The sequence below is a fragment of the Muscardinus avellanarius genome, assembly GCF_963383645.1.
Source record: "Muscardinus avellanarius genome assembly, chromosome: X".
Lineage (NCBI taxonomy): Eukaryota > Metazoa > Chordata > Mammalia > Rodentia > Gliridae > Muscardinus > Muscardinus avellanarius.
The window spans coordinates 100015863-100035863 of record NC_137792.1 but is presented as its reverse complement, the minus strand read 5'-3'; the positions used below and the strand labels follow the sequence as shown (position 1 = coordinate 100035863).

Sequence of the window (20001 nt, the reverse complement as noted above, 5' to 3'; positions counted from 1 at the left end):
TACAAAATAACATCATCAGGATGGGTATAGATGTTGTAATCTATAGATCATTCTAATATTTTTGAAGTTCTATACAGCCATGAGACTGAGCAGAAACATAGACCTGAGCTCCCCAGTGGTATACAGGAAGACTTCTTTTACAGTGAGCCATTTGGGACAAGTATGCAGTTTTTAGATGCAACCACTGGAGGGTGTTTGATTTTAATCCTTCCTTCCTGAACGAGGAAATTCATGTTCTCTGAATTCCGATTTGCGAGTGTAACCTGCAGAGGTTCTCAAAAAGGCCCTTTGACAATTTTTCTTTTCCATCAACATTTCAGAGCTAGCTGAGCAGTCACCATGTCACGATTAACAAGTTTTACCTTGGCATTTTTAGCACGCATTCAGGAAGTTGATGAAGTATATGAATAATATACTTGATTTACACATGAATGACAGAGTAGAACATTTTGGACTTGGTGTATGTGTGTTATTAAAGAAGCTTCTGTGGTCTGTATTTGCAGCCATTGGTACAGATTTAACAGGTTATGCTATATAAATATAGACGCATTCCTGTGGGGGGAAAAACCTACTTACAATATTATAAGCTGTGTTTGTCCCTCACATCTCATTTAAAACATGTTGACCTAAGACTGCTCCTTTCTCCAAAAACTAGCAATGAGGCCTTTGAGGACTACAAAAGCATATTTCATAACATCATTCTTGATCTACAACAATAACTTTCTATGACTCAAGTGGATGACACAAAACCATTTATATTTAATATCTTCACTTTTCAAGTATCTATAGTTTCTTTGGTAAAACACTCCTAGTACTCAACCTTATCAACACACAAACTTTTCCAATACACACACACACACACACACACACACACACACAATTTCCAAAGTACACGAATCTCAATCTCTCTCTCTCCCTTTCTTCCTCTCCCTCTCTCCTTCTCTCCCTCTCTCCTTCTCTCCCTTTCTCCTTCTCCCTCTTCCTTTTCCATCTCCCCTCTCCTTATTCCTTCTTCCTTCTTTCTTCTCCCCTCTCTTCCCTCTTCCCTCTCCCCTCTCTTCCCTCTCTCTCCCTCTCTTCCTCTCCTCTCCCCTTCTCTCCCTTTCTTCCTCTCCCTCTCCTTTCTCTATCTCCCCTCTCCCTCTTCCTTCTTCCTCCCCTTCTCCCCTCTCTTCCCCCTCCTTCCCTCTCTCTCTCTTCCTCTTTCCTTCCCCCACAAGATTCATCAGAAAGTATAGATAAAAAGATGTCACTTTTCAAGATAATCTAGAGGTCTCTTTACCTTTCTCACATGCCCTATCAGGGAAATACTTTTATTTTCCTATTATGAACCAGCAGAGATTTAATGCAGATATTTTTCCTGAATGCTAATTTTCAGTCCTCAGGTCTGGACATTATATTCCTGGCAGTGATTACCTTTCCTTTCTTGAGCACATGACCAGAATCGTCCTTATGTTTTCTCAGGTTGGGTGCCTAAATGTGGCAAGAATTTCTACTTTCCAGTAAAAGTTTGGTCTGTTTCTTCCCAGACTAGAAACATCTGTCCCTGAGAACAGTAAAAGCAACTTTGTTGCCAACAGGCATATGAATGTCAGAAGTGACAGGCAACCAAAAGAAATCCAGATAGAAAACACCCTACTCAAACTGCCTAGAGACACAAACTTGAGAAGTAGATATTTTCTCACCCCTGCAGCTGCTAGGTTTTGTGGTATAAAGTACTCTACACAGAGCACATTGTGTTCATGGGGCCGAATGGATCCTTGAGGAATGAACAGATGTGCTCTGAATCTGACATGTGACCAACAGAAGCCAGCTGTGCAATTGAGATCCTGAGATTGGGGACATTTTTGGATGAGTACCATTTAGGATCTTGGACCCATCTTATCTCAGTGTTTCTCAGAGTAGATATTAAAAATATAAAAATATAAAAGGCTATTGAATTGGGCTGAGGGCCACTAGTCTGATGGAGAAAATAACATTCTAAGACTAAAAGTAGAAACAGCCCAGTCCTGTCATCTTTGTTTCCTTTTAAGAGAAACAAGTAATGTGCTTGAGAATGAATATACAATATTTATTAACAATTATAATTCAAGCAAGTTCTGGCTAAAGCTTTAGATATAGCCATATGTCTTAATGGAATGGTGGAAACCCCTTCAAAGGCTTTTACCTCAACTTACCCTTCTATTCATAGAAAGACTTTGAGAATCTTCATGTGACTTATTCATGAATGATTGCACCAGAAAAAGATACTAGTGTACTAAAATATTATCATGCATAAGATTGATCAACTTTGTCTATTAAAATTATATCTACCTCAAGTATCAGATTTTCTTCTTATTTGTTTTCAGGCTCAATTTTCCTTGGGTTTTTCTCACTCAAGAATCCCTGTTCTCTTTTAGTAACTTAAGGGGAGAAATGATAATGTCTAATTACATTCTTGCATTTGCTAGACTTTCTGCACTAGTCTAATATTCAGTTCTTTATGCTTAGAACTAGCCATGTGATTGTGCTGTGATTGTGCTGACAATGAAATGACAAATGACTGGAGAATACATCTGGTGTCAGATGATCCCTAGTCACTTCTGAAGTGAGGCATGCAAAAAACATTTTTGTACATGGATCTGTAAGTATTCATTGCCAATATTTTCTCTAATGGCTGAACAGATTGGACACCATTCAAGTAAGTTATCCTTTGGGAGTAATAAAATCCTTTTCCAGACAATCTAATGTCTGTGACCTAAAAAGTGTGAGGCAACGGTGACATGCACAACCATGAAAATTTAACACATTGTGTGAAATTTACTCACATAGAATAGAATTAATATGCCCACCATCCTCCTTTATATTTGAGTGAAGAGAAAGGAAACCATATCTCAGTGTTTTCAGAAGTGTACTAAGATATACAGAGTAGTATTCTCTTCGAATTTGGGATAGAGGTTAGAATCCATTTTGTAGAATTTCAATCAGGAAAACTATATAGGAATTAAAGAACAAGCACTTTTAAAATTAAAAAAGTAGAAAAGTAGGCTAAGATTGTTTTAAGCTCTAAATGAAATAAAAAAGACTTCATACATATCATGTAGCTTTGTTCCATATTTGGCAAAATCACACTGGTGGGGAATAGGCGCATCTCCAAGTTTATAGGGCTTAAGGTTAAGGAAAAAAGAGGACAAAAAGGGCATTTCACAGACTTTTTTTGCTATTGTTCCTTTATCTTTCTTTGAATGTTTTCTGACTGTGTCTCATTGCCTATACCCCTCACTTTGAAGAGGTTTTTAAAAAAGAAAAATATGTGGACAATGTTCCAAAATGGATTTTCTCACTATCATGGTTTCCCAATAAACACAGGTGAAACACAAAAGTTAAAGACTCCTTACTAGAAATATAGCCTCCAAAATCAGAAGTGTAAGTACAGTTCACTGGAAACAATAGGTCTCAGAAAGTCCTTTTTAACCTTTGATCAAACTACTAATCAGAATTAAGTAAGATTCTTTTAGTAGTCAGTAGAAAACTAAGCTTCTGCCTAAGAAATGTAGCCCAGCTAACTATTTGTGAATCATCAAGTCACGGACTCGGGAGGGAAAGTGACAGTAAAAGGTTTTGTAGGGCAAGTTAATAACACACATAGGAAGCACTCTCCCTCATACCCACATGTGCACCTGGCTAAATAAAAACTGTGGAGCCTCAACTTCCATGGCAGATAATAAATAGAATCTTACATCTTCCAGAGGCAGAGTAATGACCACCATGTTTTAGCAATATCAACAATGATAAAACCAACCTGTATAACTCTCCTGATAGGTGCTAGCCTAATTTAGCATTATGATATATAATCCAAATAGTATTTTCAGTGATACTATATTATAAAGTATCTCACTATAAGTCTATAGGCATAGCAAAGAGCTTATAATTTTCCCTAATGTATAGTGGTAGAAAATACATTTTTATATGTAAGAAGCCAATATAAGCTTAATTTTAAGCCAATTTGTATGTGTGTGTGTGTGGTACTGAAGATTGAATCCAGGGAGAATCTACCTATGATCTACACTCCCAGCCCTATTTTATTTTTACTCTTTATTTTGAAATGAGTCTCAATAAGTTGTGGAGGGCCTCACTAAGTAGCTATGGCTGTCCGAACCTGTGATCCTCCTGTCTCAAGCGCCCAAGTATTGGGATTACAAGCGTGTGACACCACACCTGCTTAAGTCAATGGATTAATCTGTATGTTTCATAAATATCAGTGTTTATAGTCAACTAGCTAATGTTCACCAAAAATTGGTGAAGTATTAACTGTATTGATGCATTATGTCTCACCTTAATGATGTGTCATTTTAACTAATAGCTGTGGGTTTAAGTATATCAGACCATTATTTGAATCTGGCAAAGTAATAAATTATGCCTTTGTCTACAGGCATTTGTCTTTTAACTTTTTAGAAACATGATACACTATCCTGATAACCCGACCAGAAGTAGAAGTAGAATTAGCTTTCTTTTATAAAAAGCTGATTGTTAAGAGAAATCAGATGGTCAGTATGCAGTAGCTAGATCACAAAAAATATATAAACATATTTTTCTTCTTTCCTTGTCATTCTAACTACAACTGCAGCAGTCTCAGAACCTGAGAATTAGAAGAATACTATGTTGTTTGAAAAAATATATCCATCTCATTAGAAGCAATTTGATGGGACTGCCATTCCTCTCATTTCTCTTTTGTCTATATTTTCTCCCTAATTTTGCTGTTACTTGGTTAATAAATGGCTTAATTTATTTTCAGGTGACTTTTTTGAGTTCCATCCTATTTCTCCTCGGAATTCACTAGAATTTTTCTTTTATATAACTGTCTCTAAACAAGATTTTATAAACAAACTTACTTTGATTTTTAATAAGGCTTTAGGTAGTCTATCTCCTAGTTTCCCATCAATACTAATTCCACTGTTATGATTTTTCTTCATTTCCATAATAGGCACTCATTCTAAGGAGATTCTATTGATAATGCATTTTCTTTGAGAATATTTTCCTATCAATTCCCAGCATAAAAAAGGAAAAGTTTATTTGCATTTACCCTGGCAATGTGAAAATTTTTATTTATACAAAATTAAGCACCCTATCTAAGGTATATTCAAGAGGTTGCTTTATCTTATTGGAATATCACAAATAGGTTAAATAAAATCCACTTTATTTTATGTCTGATCATCTGCAGTGGTTTCACAGTTTTACCTAGAGAAACAGAAGATTGTGCTACATATCCCCTATTGACCCTTTCTGTTATCAGAAGTTACTTCAAACCAAATTTGCAAAGAAATGACTCAGTGACCCTTAATTTAAGGGATCTCTTACATTTTTATAAAGAAAAAGAAACTTCTAAGGGATTCTTGCTATTTGATTTCTCAATTTACCTGAACAAGTTACAACAAGATTTGGTGTATTAATATGTGCAGCGGATTTAGTTTTTTTAATTTTTTATGATCTCTTTATGCTAACAATCTTTTTAAAACGTTTTCTGAAGGTGTCTAAAATGTGTCCCACAAAACCACAGCCCTACCAGGGCAAACCTCACATCCTGTCAGAGACTACACTATGGACAGGCAATGTCTTAACTTGATACCTGTTTCTCCTTAGTTTGTTTGAAACTTTTCCAAACCTAACCACCCTGCTTGGTCTCTAATTCAGTGGTGGCAAACCTTCTCTGTAAATGCCCAAGCCGGGCGTGGTGGCACACGCTTGTAATCCCTGCGCTTGGGAGGCTGAGACAGGAGGATCTCGTAGGTTCAAAGCCAGCCGCGCTGGCTTAAGAGACCCTGTTTCCAAATAAAAAAATATAAAATAGGTTTGGGAGTGTAGCCCGGAGGTAGAAGGGTTTCCAGGAACCCCAGTACCACCAATATAAAATAAAATAAAATAAAGGTCCAGATAGTAACTATTTTAGGGTTTGTGGGTCACGTATGAACACTGTTGCATCATATTCTTATTCATTACCATCGTCATCGTCATCATCGTTGTCGTCATTATCATCATCATCATCATCATCATCTCTTTTTTTTTTCATTTTTGTGGCACTGATGATCAAACTCAGGGGCATTTTCTAGCACCAAACTACACTCCCAGCCCTTTTTTCATCAAGTTACTGAACTTGCTATTCTTCTGTCGTGGCCTTCCAAATGCTGGGATTATAGACATATACCATCCCTCCTGGCAGCATCTTAAACAACTCTTAAAAAATGTATAATATAATTCTTAGCCCATCTGCCACACAAAACCAAAACATAGTTTTTAGTGGATCAGGATCCAAATCAGTCATTGAATGCACACATGCAGCCTTAGTGATGGTGATGTTATTCAGGATAAGTGCTTCATACAAGCCAGAAACAAATCCCTGGCCAAAGATTCGCAAGTCAAAAATGAACTCTGCGTGTTTCATCTCTTCTTCATGTACTCATAGTTTTCATGATAGCTACGTTCTTATTTTTTCCAAAGAAGAAGAGAGAAAGACTTAAGACAGGAAGGAGGAAAGCAAAGAGGGGTATACAAGAGAAAGGAAGAGAAGTAAAAGAAAAAAAGAAAATTAAGAAAGAAAGAAAATAATGGGTAAAATAAAATAAGGGAAAAGGGACAGAAGAAAAAGAAAGGCAGAAAGAAAGTGCTAGAGGGAGGGAAAGGGGAAAGAAGAGAGAAAAACATAGAAAAACAGAAAATGAGCCAGAATCTGGCAGCAAGGGCACAGTCTCTCCTTCTTTTCCTTAGAGCCAGGCAGCTCTCAGAGGCACCTCCCCAGCTGCTTTCAAATATTGAGGTTGCTGCCCAGCCACTGATCACCATCCCAAGAAGTGAAATGTGGGCTTCACATCTGAAAACTTCCACTTGGTTTTTTACCAAGTGAAATGGAACATGGGATTCAGGGCCCAAGCAAATGCCTTGTGTTTTCTTTGGGACACTTGGGCTGTGTCTACCCAGGGAAAATTTTGATGTACTGGCTGACTGACTTCAGTGCATATGATTAATGTATATATAGGGCAAACCAGGATAATTCAGAACTTTTTTCTCCCGCAGCAGGTTTTCAGCCGGAATTATCTGGATGGTTGCCTTGACTCTCCACTAGGCTTTGCCAGGATAAGCACAGCCAGTGTAGTATGCAGGAGACCAGGACCACTCCCTCTCTCCAAGGTTCCCTTCCACACCACACCCCGTGCAGCTGAGCAGAGTGGGATCTGTCCTGAGAGGCATTCCTTCTGGGGGCAAATATAAATTCTGCATAATGGATCTCAAGGAAGCCCCCCAAGAACCCTAAATGTTGCAAATTTTGCTAAGTTGTCAAATGGCAAAATATAATCATTTTTTAAAGAAGGAGAATTGCATTAGTAGGAAAAATCTATTATGCTGTTCCATTCCCCATCTCAAAAGAGGCTAGCAAATCTAAAGTCCATGATATTTCAATCATTCATTAATATATATGTGCATAATTTCTCTTATGACTGCAGATATTTGAGTTGTAATTTTTCTTTAGAGACATGAATACATAAAGCATTTTAAAGAGTTTTAAAATGTATACTTATACTATATCTCGACATATAAAAATACCTCTGAGAAACCAAAAGTCTTTCCTAGAGGTATACTTTATGTGACTCCTGATGAGGTTTGTACAGAATATTTTTATTTAAATTAGAAGCTGAAAATAATTAGGGAAGGGTACCAGTCAACGTGACCCTTGGAAAATTATTTTGTAGAGAATATTTCTATAAAATTACCAGTTAGCTCATAGTTCATCTGGTAAAAGTATACTCATAGAATCCTACACTGATACTGTGATTTGGGATTTAAGAATTGATTTGTTTTGAAAGAAAGGCGAAAAGAATGATGGGAAAGATGCATGATAGTTTATTTTACTGTATCTTACAGATCCAACTTCTAATGATGAAGCTTCTCACATAACTTCTTTCTTTTGGGGAGCAGAAAAAAAGGAAGAAAATGAAGAGTCAGACCTGTTGATACATTGGGATAATATTTTCCCACTTTATTGACACTTTCTACCTTTCCTTCCATTCTGTTTCACCAGTTCTCTGAGCGACAACTACAGTGATAAACTTCCCCATTGCTACTTGTGTGGTGTTTTTTTGTTTTGTTTTGTTTTGTGTTGTTTTGTTTTCGCAGATTTCACTGCTGAGTTTTTCCCTGAATACGTAATATCTAAAATAAAGCATTCAAAATTCTTAAGAGGTTGCATCCTGATCTAGCAACTGCCTTATCCCCTCAGACTGAGCCACTGTAACTACTGCATGAAAAAGTCCTGAGATGCATTAAGTCAAAACTAAAACAGCCATAGCAACAAACTGTTAAATGGGCAATTCTTGTGTATCTCTTTAAAAACATTTTTTTTGGTTTATCTGTAGGGTTTGTAGAAAATTTGCTCATTTTTACTTGTGAAAGTTTTCCTGCTGCCAAGTGGTAGAAATAAAACCCTGGAAAAGAGAGATCAACTGTAAAATATGCATCTGTAAAATAATGTCTCTTTTCAAATGGCTTGTACTGGGCTGCTTGGTGTCCCCACACTGTGTGTTGAATGTGACTTCTTGAAAGCAGTCTGTAACCTTGGACAGATTTGTAGCAACAAATGTTATACTTCTGTAAGCACTGCTTCTGCTAGAGGGCACTGTACATTAGACAAGGCCTTTTGCTCTACTTAGTAAATACAGCTTTCTGGTGCAGCACCTGTGTCCAAGTCTCCATTTGTTAACACATGTGTGTGTTTCCCTTTTTGGCAGACAAGACCTTGGGAAGCATGATTGCAAAGGGATTATTCCATGGGATAAACAAATCTAGCACTAGTTGAGTATTTTTTTCACCATGAAAAAGCCATAACATATTCACCTCACTTTCAGAATTGCTCCACAATGTAGAATAAAGGCCTGTTTCGCAGTTGATAGATTCTTCCTCCCCTTTAACATTCATTCCATGCTATCCCCCACCCTTCTTTCTTCTTCAGAACAATAAGCAACTGGTTCAAATTAAAGTCATGGGCACACACCACTTCCCTATCTCTGGATTTGAAGGGAGAAATAGAGGACCTAAGTTTACAAATGACAGAAGGTATTCTGAAATCAGCTCTGATTCTAGGAAAGGTTTTCCACCATATCTATGTCACAAATCATCTGTCAAGTATTTAGTATACATACCCTCCTTACTTGTTTAGAAATTGAGAATTAGGAGCCATTTATATAATTATTCATTGTCAATTAAATTAATAAGACAAAAATAAAGTGGGAAGGAAAGCAAAAAATAAACCCAAACATACAGTGACTGTGCACTTATTAGAAGGCTCCAGTTCTCTTTTCATTGACTTCTTGATGACTTTTTCACTTAGAGTATAGCCTGGAAGCTTGCCTTGAATTAAATGATTAAGTAAATAAAATCACTGAAATACTCCTAAGCTCTGAAGAAGCCAGGGCTTGTGATTTCCAACAGAACTCTGCAAGTAATAGTAAGATGAAAAAATGAGTTAATCAGTTGATCTAATTAATTTTTAAATTTTTAACAAAAGGGGCTTTCTGAATAACCAGTGCAAGAAAAGAAAATGTGACGGACTTTAGTGAAAAACTGGATCTTTGCTATACTAACGTGCAAACCTGATGCTTTAAAGACTGGCAATGTCTTTGTTTTACTCTTTTTCTCTTTCTGTGATTTGTAGCATATATTGAAGACCTCACAAGATGTGTTGAGCAAAGCAGAAGACTTATTATCGTGCTAACTTCAGACTATATTCTCAGACGGGGATGGAGTATTTTCGAACTGGAAAGCAGACTCCATAATATGCTAGTCAGTGGAGAAATCAAAGTGATTTTGATTGAGTGTACAGAGTTAAAAGGAAAGGTGAATTGCCAGGAAATGGAATCACTAAAGCAAAGCATCAAACTTCTGTCCTTGATCAAGTGGAAGGGACCCAAAAGCAGCAAATTAAATTCTAAGTTTTGGAAGCACTTGGTGTATGAAATGCCCATCAAGAAAAAAGAAATGCTATCACGGTGTCATGTTCTGGACTCTGCAGAACAAGGACTTTTTGGGGAACTCCAGCCTATACCCTCAATTGCCATGACCAGTACCTCGGCCACTCTGGCATCATCTCAAGCTGACCTCCCTGATTTCCACCATTCAGATTCAATGCAAATGAGGCACTGTTGCAGAGGTTATAAACATGAGATACCAACCAGCACCTTGCCAGTACCTTCCCTAGGCAACCACCACACTTACTGTAACTTGCCTCTGACACTACTTAATGGACAGTTACCTCTTAATAATGCCCTGAAAGATACCGAGGAATTTCCTAGAAATAGTACGCTGCTACCTTTATCATCCAAAGAGCTTAGCTTCACCAGTGATATTTGGTAGTGAAAAACCTGAAGTACTATGGACAGCTATATGAACATACAGAATTTCTACTATACCAACCTTAAGATACACGTAAGAACACCAAGGTGCTGAAAAGTGAAGGAAATGGCACAGAAATCACTTTTGTATTTATATATTTTTGTTTATGTTTCCTGCAGAGTTGGGGGGTAGAAGGACTTGCTTTTATAGTGTGGCACCTTATTCCAATGTATAGTTTTGATTTCTTCCTGAAAAGGAAAATTGAAAAACTTCTGTTGTTTTCAAGTAGGTTTCGTGATAGCACATGAACTGCAACCTTATTAGATATGCTATATTCCCCATCTTGATGTTTTTAGCATTTCCATGGCATTTGAAAAAGGAAAACAAAGACTTTAATTGAACTTGAAAACTCTGACCTAAGTTCAAGAGGAAAAGATAAATTCATTGATTGAAAAGTCATGAATCGTAAAGAAAAAAATGTCGTCTTTCCAATTGAAAGATTGTGGAGGAAGATCAGTTGAAAAAATGTAATTGAAACATTTAGAACTTCTTCAACATAATGGACAACTTCTTTAGACTAAAGCAACAAGTCCTAATAACAGCTTCTAGTTTCATCAGGCAAGCACATCTTCTGTAGGCAAAGTGCTAGGTAGGTAAACAACGTGCATTTCTTAAGCAAATGAATAGACAGTCTGTGAGTTTTTTAAGGATGGTTTTGCACAATCCTAGTGACTTTCTGGCTCAGTTAAAATGTTTTACAACTCTGACAATGCATCTTAAAGTGCACTTTTATTGTTTCTTAAAAAAGTCACATTTGGATTTTTTTCCAAAAAAATCTCTTGACCTATTATAAACTATATATGAAGATGTGGGCATTTTCTAACTTGTTTTTCAGCATCATTGGAGCTTGAATTTAAATACATATTGACTGCAAGTGTCAGCAATTCAAATGAAGTAGTACAAAAATATTCACAGATGAAGTGCTAAATGATTCAAGTTTACTGGTGATAGAGCAGCAGTTGCAGAGATTCTCATCTGCAATGTGGTTGTGAAATAGACTATTCTGTATATACACAGTATCTGATGGACCACATGTGCAAGACTCCTGCAGAAGTATCCCTATTCCCGGTGCTTCAAAAAGTACATTTGATAGACTAAACTTGTCCACCCTCATATAAGTGACTCTTACTGTATCATTTCAGAATAACATCTGTGAATTACCTATTTCCTATTTGCTGTAAGGAATATGCCCCTATTCTAGTATTTATTGTGGATTACTACTTTATATTTTTCCAAGTAATCACATCTGGTATACTCTCCAACTAGATGCCTGTGGGGGTTCAATTTTCTATCAAGGTTGATTGGGGACATTCTGCAAGTGGTTTGTCAATCAAATTCTTGGATAAATATAAACAAGAACAAATGTACACAGTGTGTAAAAATTAAGATTTTGCCCAGGCCTTGTAATTGTAAAACTCAAATGTGTAAGAAAACATTAGATAATATGTTTCGATAATTCCTCTCAACCTGTTTTCATTATTGAGTCCCTGTGATCCATGAATTGTGTTAAATGTAGTTGTTTCTCTCTTGCTTTCCTATATCCAGCTGTTCATAAAATGCATTATGCACCAACCATGTGAAAGCTTAGCAGTGATACATGTTCATTTCACAGTGGGATATTTAGTTGCTTCGATGAAAAGTCTAGTTCAACACATGTAGGTGTTTCATAGACGTAATTTTTCCACTGAGAAAAGAGATTTTGCTTCTGTAAAAACTATAGGTATTTCAAAATGAAAAATTATCAATTCTGAACTGTTTTCCAAGTGTTCTAAAGTTGTATTTACTCGGGTTGTTCTTAAATGCTGTATGTAATTACTAAGTTAATATTCTGCATGAAATGAGTAGTATATGTTTAAGTGGCCAATTGTACTTTTTACTGTTTTATTTTTCACAGAAATCTAGATTAATTCAAATAGAATGTTCAGTGGTATTTTTAAACTAATAGTTCTGTATTGAGCATGCCAGTTCTGAAAATATAACATGGGTCTCTCTGCTTCCTTTATTTACAATGATTAAACGTGGGTAGCAATTTGAGTTGGCTGGCCACAATGTGTCCTTTCACTACTAGTAGGTACTCAAAAACAGAGCATTCACACTTGTGCTGGGGAATTTGACAAGAAACCTTTTCTACCATTTTCAGGAACTAATGTGTACACTATCTATAAAAATTTATTTCTAGATGGCAATTCAAAATTTAATTTTCGTCAGAGATTTTTGAAATATATAGCCTATAAAGATATAATGACTACTTAGTCTAGAACATAATGTATTCTTCCAGTTGCTTTCGTAGTGGGAAATTTGTTTTACATTTCAACTTTTCACTGAAATGAATTTTGGAAATGTAGAACACTGGTACAACTAGTTCTTTTACATTCATAACAAATTTATTGTTATAATATTGTATGTAAGCATACATTTTGAAACTGACTTAAGGTGAAACATTCTGAAAAAAATCAAAAATTATAACACAAGTGAGAAAAGGCCCAAAGGCAATACCTACGTAGTAAATGAAAAAAAAAATGTGTTGAGAACAATTAATGCTCAGAAAGATGGCCCATATATCCATGGGTTGACTTTTGAAAAATAAGAAATCTGGCAGATCTGATCATATATGGGCTCCAATCTGACTATGCTGACTCTGAAATGTAGCTAAATGTTTCCTGAAAAGATTTCTCTTCTTGTTGCCACTAAGCCTTAACTGAATGAGTTCCAAAATCTGTTCTGCCTTAAAATACTCATTGAAAAATAGGAGTACAGAGAAACTTTCAGCCTTCTGGTAAGGTTTGAACCCAAGGTAACATCCTGTGATAGGTAGATATTTTAGTTAAGGATGGGTGGATAACTTTGTGCTGCTTAAAGAAGAAGCAAGGGAGTCTAGCATGATGGCACACCTTTGTAATCCCAGGACTTGGAAGGCTGAGACAGGAGGATCACAGGTTCGGGCTAGCCTCAGCTACTTAAGCCCTCCACAACTTATACCCTGTTTCAAAAAATAAAAAATAGGGCTGGGGATGTATTTCAGAGCTAGAATGCTCCTGAGTTCAATCCTCAGGTTCAATTCCCAGTACTGAAAAAAAAAAAGGAGGAGGAAGGAGGCAGTGGTGGCAATAAGAGATAAAAAGAGAGTTGAAAGAGAAGTTCCAAGAGGAGTTTAAAAAAAAGAGGGACATGATTATTATCAGGCCAGAAAATGGCAAGTGTTGAAGTGTGGGAAAGAACCAAATTCTGGTAAGAAAGGGGAAAAGAGTCCTTGATCCGTGTCATGTTTGAAAGGCTTGTGAGAGTATAGAACCATTGGTTTAAACCTTTTACTATCTTTTGGCATCCTGTTCTTAGATAAATTCATTGTTTTTACTGTGTTTTCTGGAAAATTGATTACCAAAAGAAATATTATGAAAATTTGTACAAATAAACCTTTCTACTCCTTGTATTCATTCCCCAAGGTAAGGTACTATACTGATAAAATCAGATTAAAGTTAAGACAGAAAGTATTTCCTTAGTAATCACTTAAGTTTGAACACATGCAATTGTTGCTGCTCTTTTTTGGGAGATAATTCTATGTTGAAAATTGTCTGGCTCCAGTTTCTGTATTACTCATGCATTTTTATTTTAAGATGTCTGATAGGAGGTCACAGTTTTGAGCACTAAGGTTCTCTGATGAATGTATGGGGCAGTTTGATAAAGAATACTCAGTCACTTCAAACACTTTCATATCAAACTTGTTTTATTCAAACTGAAATCAATGACAAATTTAAGATTATTCATAACTTCATTTAATTACAGTTGGAATCAGAACTTGTAAAATCACCTACACCCATCGAAACATTTTCCCCAGTGCTCACTGCTGTTTTCTTAACCACATTTTCTCCAGATGATACTAAAGTCAATCACACATATTTGTTGTCAACTGTGTACTGGCCAGTGAATAAAATATAATAGAAATTAAAAAATTGAAATCCTCGTTCTCAAATAGTTTTATACATCATATGCATGAAGAAAGGGATGTAAAACACATTCCAGTTTAGGAAAATTAATATTGAATGTGCATAGCAGATAGATAAGCGAGGTGGGGCAATTCAGTGTTGACTTGGTCAAGAGATAAGTTTGGAATAGAGAAAATAGTGGTAAAGAATTGGAATTCTCTAAGTGCAAAGAATAGTCCACATGAACACTAAGGAAAGACTATGTTCTATTTAGCTGACAGCAAACACATTTGGCTGGTAAGAGCAAAAATCCATGTGAGAACATAATAAAAAATAAGGCTAGGAGAAGTGCTGAAGAATTCATCTAAGAACATATTCAGAAAAAAATTAGTTAAGGGGAGAGAACAGAGTCAGGAAGACCAGTTAGGAAGCTGTTGTCAATACTCCAGGTGTGAGATGGTGAGATATGAAGTAGGGTGGCTACCTGGACTCTTTCAGAAAAATAAAAATAAGAGAAGAACGATAAATAGATAGGATATGGTAAAGCAAATTTGGTAAATTTTTTTGAAAGTTTTAAGAGTGGCTTTAGAGGCTTTAAAGTTAATTGTACCAATAATGTTTTTTTTTGGGTGTTTAGATTATCTTCTTAAATGTGTGTCCTGACACTGTCAGAAAAAAAAAACAGAGACAAAGCAATATCATCTATATTTTCTACCAAAGCACCCCAGAAATTATTTGAAGAAGCAAATCCACCAGGAATAGGTAAAGGAAACCTTCTGCAACAATCTGGTTTAAAAACAATTAACACTTACTTTACTTATTATAATTCAAAAATCTCAAAGAAGTAAATGATGACGGTGGTTGGACCTTTGGGTGTTATATTCTGATTCTAATTAAATATCTCACCTCACTTTTCAATAAAGAATCGTGATCTTAAAGTTAAGGAACTGGAGTAAGTGAAAGTCAGAGGGAAACAGGCTTCAAGAGGTATGGATCAGAGTTATTGGTAACTGATTCTGAACTAGAGAACCGAACAAGGTTCCCAAAGCACCACAGGTGTGTGTTGAAGTGTTGGAGCTGAAAGAGAAAATGTGTGAAGAACAAGAAAAGGCACTGAGAAGTTGATGAGGCTTGAACCCAATATTTACTAGAAATGAAAGTGAAGTGATGAGCTAATTACCATATTTAAAATAATGAGGAAGCCGAGCATGGTGGCACATGCTTGTAATCCCAGCATTCGGGAGGCTGAAACCGGAGGATCGCGGTTTGCAGACAGCCTTAGCTACTTAGTGAAGCCCTCTGCAATTCAGTGAGACCCGGTTTCAAAATAAAGAATAAAAAATTGGGCAGGGAGTGTAGCTCAGAATTCAAATGCCCCTGGGTTCCATTCCCAGACCTGCAAAATAAATAAATAAATAAATAAATAAATAAAATGAGGAAATTTTGTAAGGGAGATTGTATTAGCCTGGGTAGGTAACTGTTGTTAATGACAGTCCCCAAATCTTTCCATTTGGCCACAGTAAAAAAATATTACTTACTCAAAACAGTATAATAAAGACTAGATGGGATTATGGGGAGTATCTCTGCTCTGTATTCATTTAGGAACAGGTTTTTTCAGTTATGTTGCTTCGATTTTCTTTAGATCCAAGTTGTTTTCTCTATTTAACTACTTGATGGGTAAATAAAGAGAATGGAGATTGGCATAAAAAACATTCACATTCCAAAGGGAATGAGGTGGGTAAATAGGAAATGTAGTTTGGCAATTTGGACAGAAAAAAAAATGGGGTTTAATGAACATAGGCTCCATTGCTGAGATGCTGAGAAATTGTTTTTCCATAATACTCAAAGATGTACCAGAACATAGGCAGGAAACTTAGAGAAAGGAACAGCCTTTATGTTTTGACAGAAAAAAGAACCCACCAAAATCAAGAGTTTCTGAACATCAGCGACATTGTCTTACTTCTTGCCGTCTTCCAAACACCCAGAGTGGATCAGGTAGGTGCTCACATCAAATTGGTTGATTAAATGGATGAGTGCACTTACTTGAGAGTGTCTGAGAAGTTTGTATATATTTTATTTCATTATAATTGTATAAAAAAGAAAAAAGTATTAGATTATCTCTCTACATCCTGTCTGGGGCTAGAATTTTAGGATTCTAAGTCAATTTGTGGTTAGAGATCAAAGATTCTTAAGCATTCTGCCAGTCACACAAATCATTCTTCCTCAAAGTATTCAGACAATTTAGTTCTATGAGGCCACCCAACATAGTTCATTGCTCCTAACCACATTGTCCTTTTTCCTAAATGCATACTTTTATGGTAATTTATTGCCAACAAAAGCTTGCCTTTCTTTGCAAAGGGTATCCTTATGCCTATAATTATCATATTGGGAAGAAGAATAGGTATTATATTAAACTACTTTATTAGTCACAGTGAGTACCCTCGTAGCATTTCTACCAACGAATTTATTATGCAGAAATATCCAAGTTTCTGTCTTCCTTTGATATATTTTCAAGGCAGCAAATATATTGAGAGTCTCCATCCTTTTAAATAGAAGGAGTATGGGAGAATGTCTAGAAAGATTAAGAACATCACCCATTTTTACCTAAGGAAAATTCCTTAGACTTTCTGTGTTTCCATTTACTCATTTGTAAACTAAAGATAACAAAAACATGCATAAAGTTGTTGTGAACACTGTGAGTTAGTACACTAGTGCTTACAACAGTGCTTAACACAGTATAAGAGCTGTACAAAAGCTAATGTCATTATTTCATACAAAAATGGTACAGCTGACCCACCATCCATAGGAAATGCATTTTTTATGTTACTTTCCAAGTGGTAGAGATTGACTATCCAGTTTTTTCCATGACTGCCTGTATGACCAAGGACACTCATTTTCTAGACAGCTGGCTGAGGCTAGAGGTGCATTCTGTGGTCATGGAATAGATTACAGCTAACTGGCCTGTACAAGGAACAAGCCTACAGTAACTTTGACCTCATTAGTAATGCATTCTGAGCTAGACAAAAAACAGGACTCTCAAAACATGGATTATTCAGATTTGCTGTCCATGTTAATCAAAGTCCCCAGATGATTGCTTGATATTGCTTGATATTCTGCTTCACTTTAACTAGGTTTACATAAGACCAAAACATCTGGATGAGAAGTGAAAAATACAGATGTTTAAGCCTCATGATGGGAAACATCCAGATGTCTCAAACTTGGATTTGTCATTTTGTTCTTTGTTTTAAAAGAAAGAGAAGCCAAAAAAAAACAACAACAAAAAAAAATTGACCGTAGTTTGTCTTTTTTTCTTAACCTGGATAAAATCAAGCTAGATTCTTTTTATAGAAGTTTAATATGGCCAGACCTAATTAGGAAGCTTTTTGATAATAGCACTGATGAGATGTGTTTCAGGAAATTTTTTTTCAGTTAAGCCATTCAATCCATAAGCAGCATTTGTGAGGAAATTGCTTTTGGAGTGAGAGACAATATCTTGGAAAAGTCAAACATAACAATCTGGGAAAGTATGGCTTGGATGATACCAATAGTAAAGTTTGCTAAAGAATCTTCTCAGAAATACTGTTTATTTCCTGAGAAAGTCTTACCTCAACTAAATATGTAAGGAATCAAACTCAAAATTATACATGTAAATATATTGTGTTTATGAAAATGACCATGTTTACAAAATATTTGCTTCCTGGTAACCAACAGAGGGAGTTGACCATAGGCATAAGCAAAATAGGTGGCCATTTGTGGAGTGTGCAAAATTCATGAGGAAGTTTTCAAAAGACTTATCATAAGTGTCCTAAAATAAATTTAGCTAAGTTAAATCATGATGTTCCCAGTGAGTTACCACAATCTAGCCAGTCTGGTAATTCTACCAGTCTTCTCTATCAGGAAAGGAAATACAATAAATAACATTAATTTATATTAATCCCTTTATTTTACTTATGGATAAACTGAGACCCAGAAGTTCCTTACTCAAGTACCTAATGGACTACATAAGTCTACATTTCTGAGGCAGCTAATGTATAAGTTTTTATAAAGATGGAAGGAGATAAAAAGTAGAGGGAATTCAGGAATTCATGGAGGCACTGGCCACATGGAAAATGGTGTGAATATGTTCAAAATAAATATGAGAATTAGGTAGACAATAAGAGAGCCAAGATAAATAAACTATATTTCTGAATTTTTTTGTTAAAATCTACAATCTTACTTAATACAGATAGCAGCCTTCTGTGATTTCCCCATCTTCCACAGTGGTTAAAAATCATTGTGTGCCCGACATGGTGGTGCATGCTTATAATCCAGTACTTAGGAGACTGAGACAGGAGGGTCACGGGTTCAAAGCCAGCTTCAGCTACTTAGGCCCTTTGAAACTTAGTGAGACCCTGTTTTAAAATAAATAATGAAAAATAGAGCTGGGGGTGTAGTTTGGTGGTAGAATGCTCCTGGGTTCAATCCCCAGTATCGCAAAAAATGAAAGAAAGAAAGAAAGAAGAAAGAAAGAAAAAGAAAGAAAAGAAAAGAAAGAAGGAAAGAAAGGGAGGAAGGAAGGAAGAAGAAAGGAAGAAAGAAAATCATTGTGTATCATGTTTGGAAACTGGACCAGCTCATTTGGCAGATGAAGATAAAGGTTTAAGTCTTCCTGCAAGGAATTAAGTAACGCATTCAAGGACTAAGCTCAGGTTTGGGGAATTGGTTTTGATTATCAGCTCATGCTCAATTGCACAAGCACATGGCAAGCAAAACTACCTTCAGATCAAAGTGAGTCTTTCCAGGTCTCTAGCACTTTCTAGGTCTCTAGCACTGTCTTTGGAAATGTGTATAAAGAAAATACAAATCAACTCTACTCAAATGTTTCAAAAGGCAATAATAAAAACAAATTCAGAAAATATTCTGCACACCTGAGTTTCCTCCATTAGAAAAAGTTTTCCTTTCAGACTTGTCTGGAGTTCTCAAAGCAATCTCATATAATTAAGCCTAAAATAGAGCATGTCCTTTTTTGAGAATTTGGACCCCAAACCATATAATTGTTCATTGATTATAATCATTACATAATGTCATTTTTCTAAAACACTGGAAATCTACCTGGAAGTAAAATTGTGTGCATTAAAGAGAAATATAGAATATCACTAGAGTGTTGAGAATTTAACCATTGCACCATACCCAATCATTTATCATTTCAATTTAAAAACAGTAATGCTGCCAGTGGAAACAGAAAACAAGTTGTCAGCATTTTTTCTTGAGCATGATGGAACCACAAAGCCATAGACCAGGCAGTAAAATTTGTTTAAAAAGCTCAATGTTTCAAGGCAAGCCAGATTATTATGAGAGATATACTGTAAACTACTCATCTAATTTATTTTGCACTGATGCCAATTCACATGAAATTAGCTTTATTGGTTTGAAAGATTTCTTTTTCCTTTCCTGTCCTTTAATGTGAGCAAACCCAATTCTGAGCCACATTGTGGAGGATGAGGGTCATTGGGCTTCCTCTTTGCTTTTCAATTCCAGCCACAACCCAATAATGATTAAAAATGGTGAAGCCACGGCTTGACATTATTCTTTCATTCATGGAAGTTCTTTAAACTTTTTCTCTGCTTCTCCACCACTGTTTTTTTAAATCTCTTATAACGTGGAATGTTAGAGTTGGAAGAGG

The 20001-nt window shown here is 36.0% G+C and overlaps 1 protein-coding gene across 1 annotated transcript in view; it reads left to right on the top strand.

Annotated features, from left to right (window-relative positions):
• The window catches only part of IL1RAPL2 (interleukin 1 receptor accessory protein like 2), a gene marked incomplete at both ends in the record, with an annotated part of 1085952 nt that extends 1075575 nt beyond the window's left edge, over nucleotides 1–10377 (top strand). Inside the window, one exon of the mRNA XM_080718785.1 lies at nucleotides 9680–10377. Coding sequence (XP_080574911.1) covers nucleotides 9680–10377 — 698 coding nt within the window. The remainder of the gene's footprint in view (nucleotides 1–9679) is intronic.
• Nucleotides 10378–20001: the final 9624 nt, after the last annotated feature.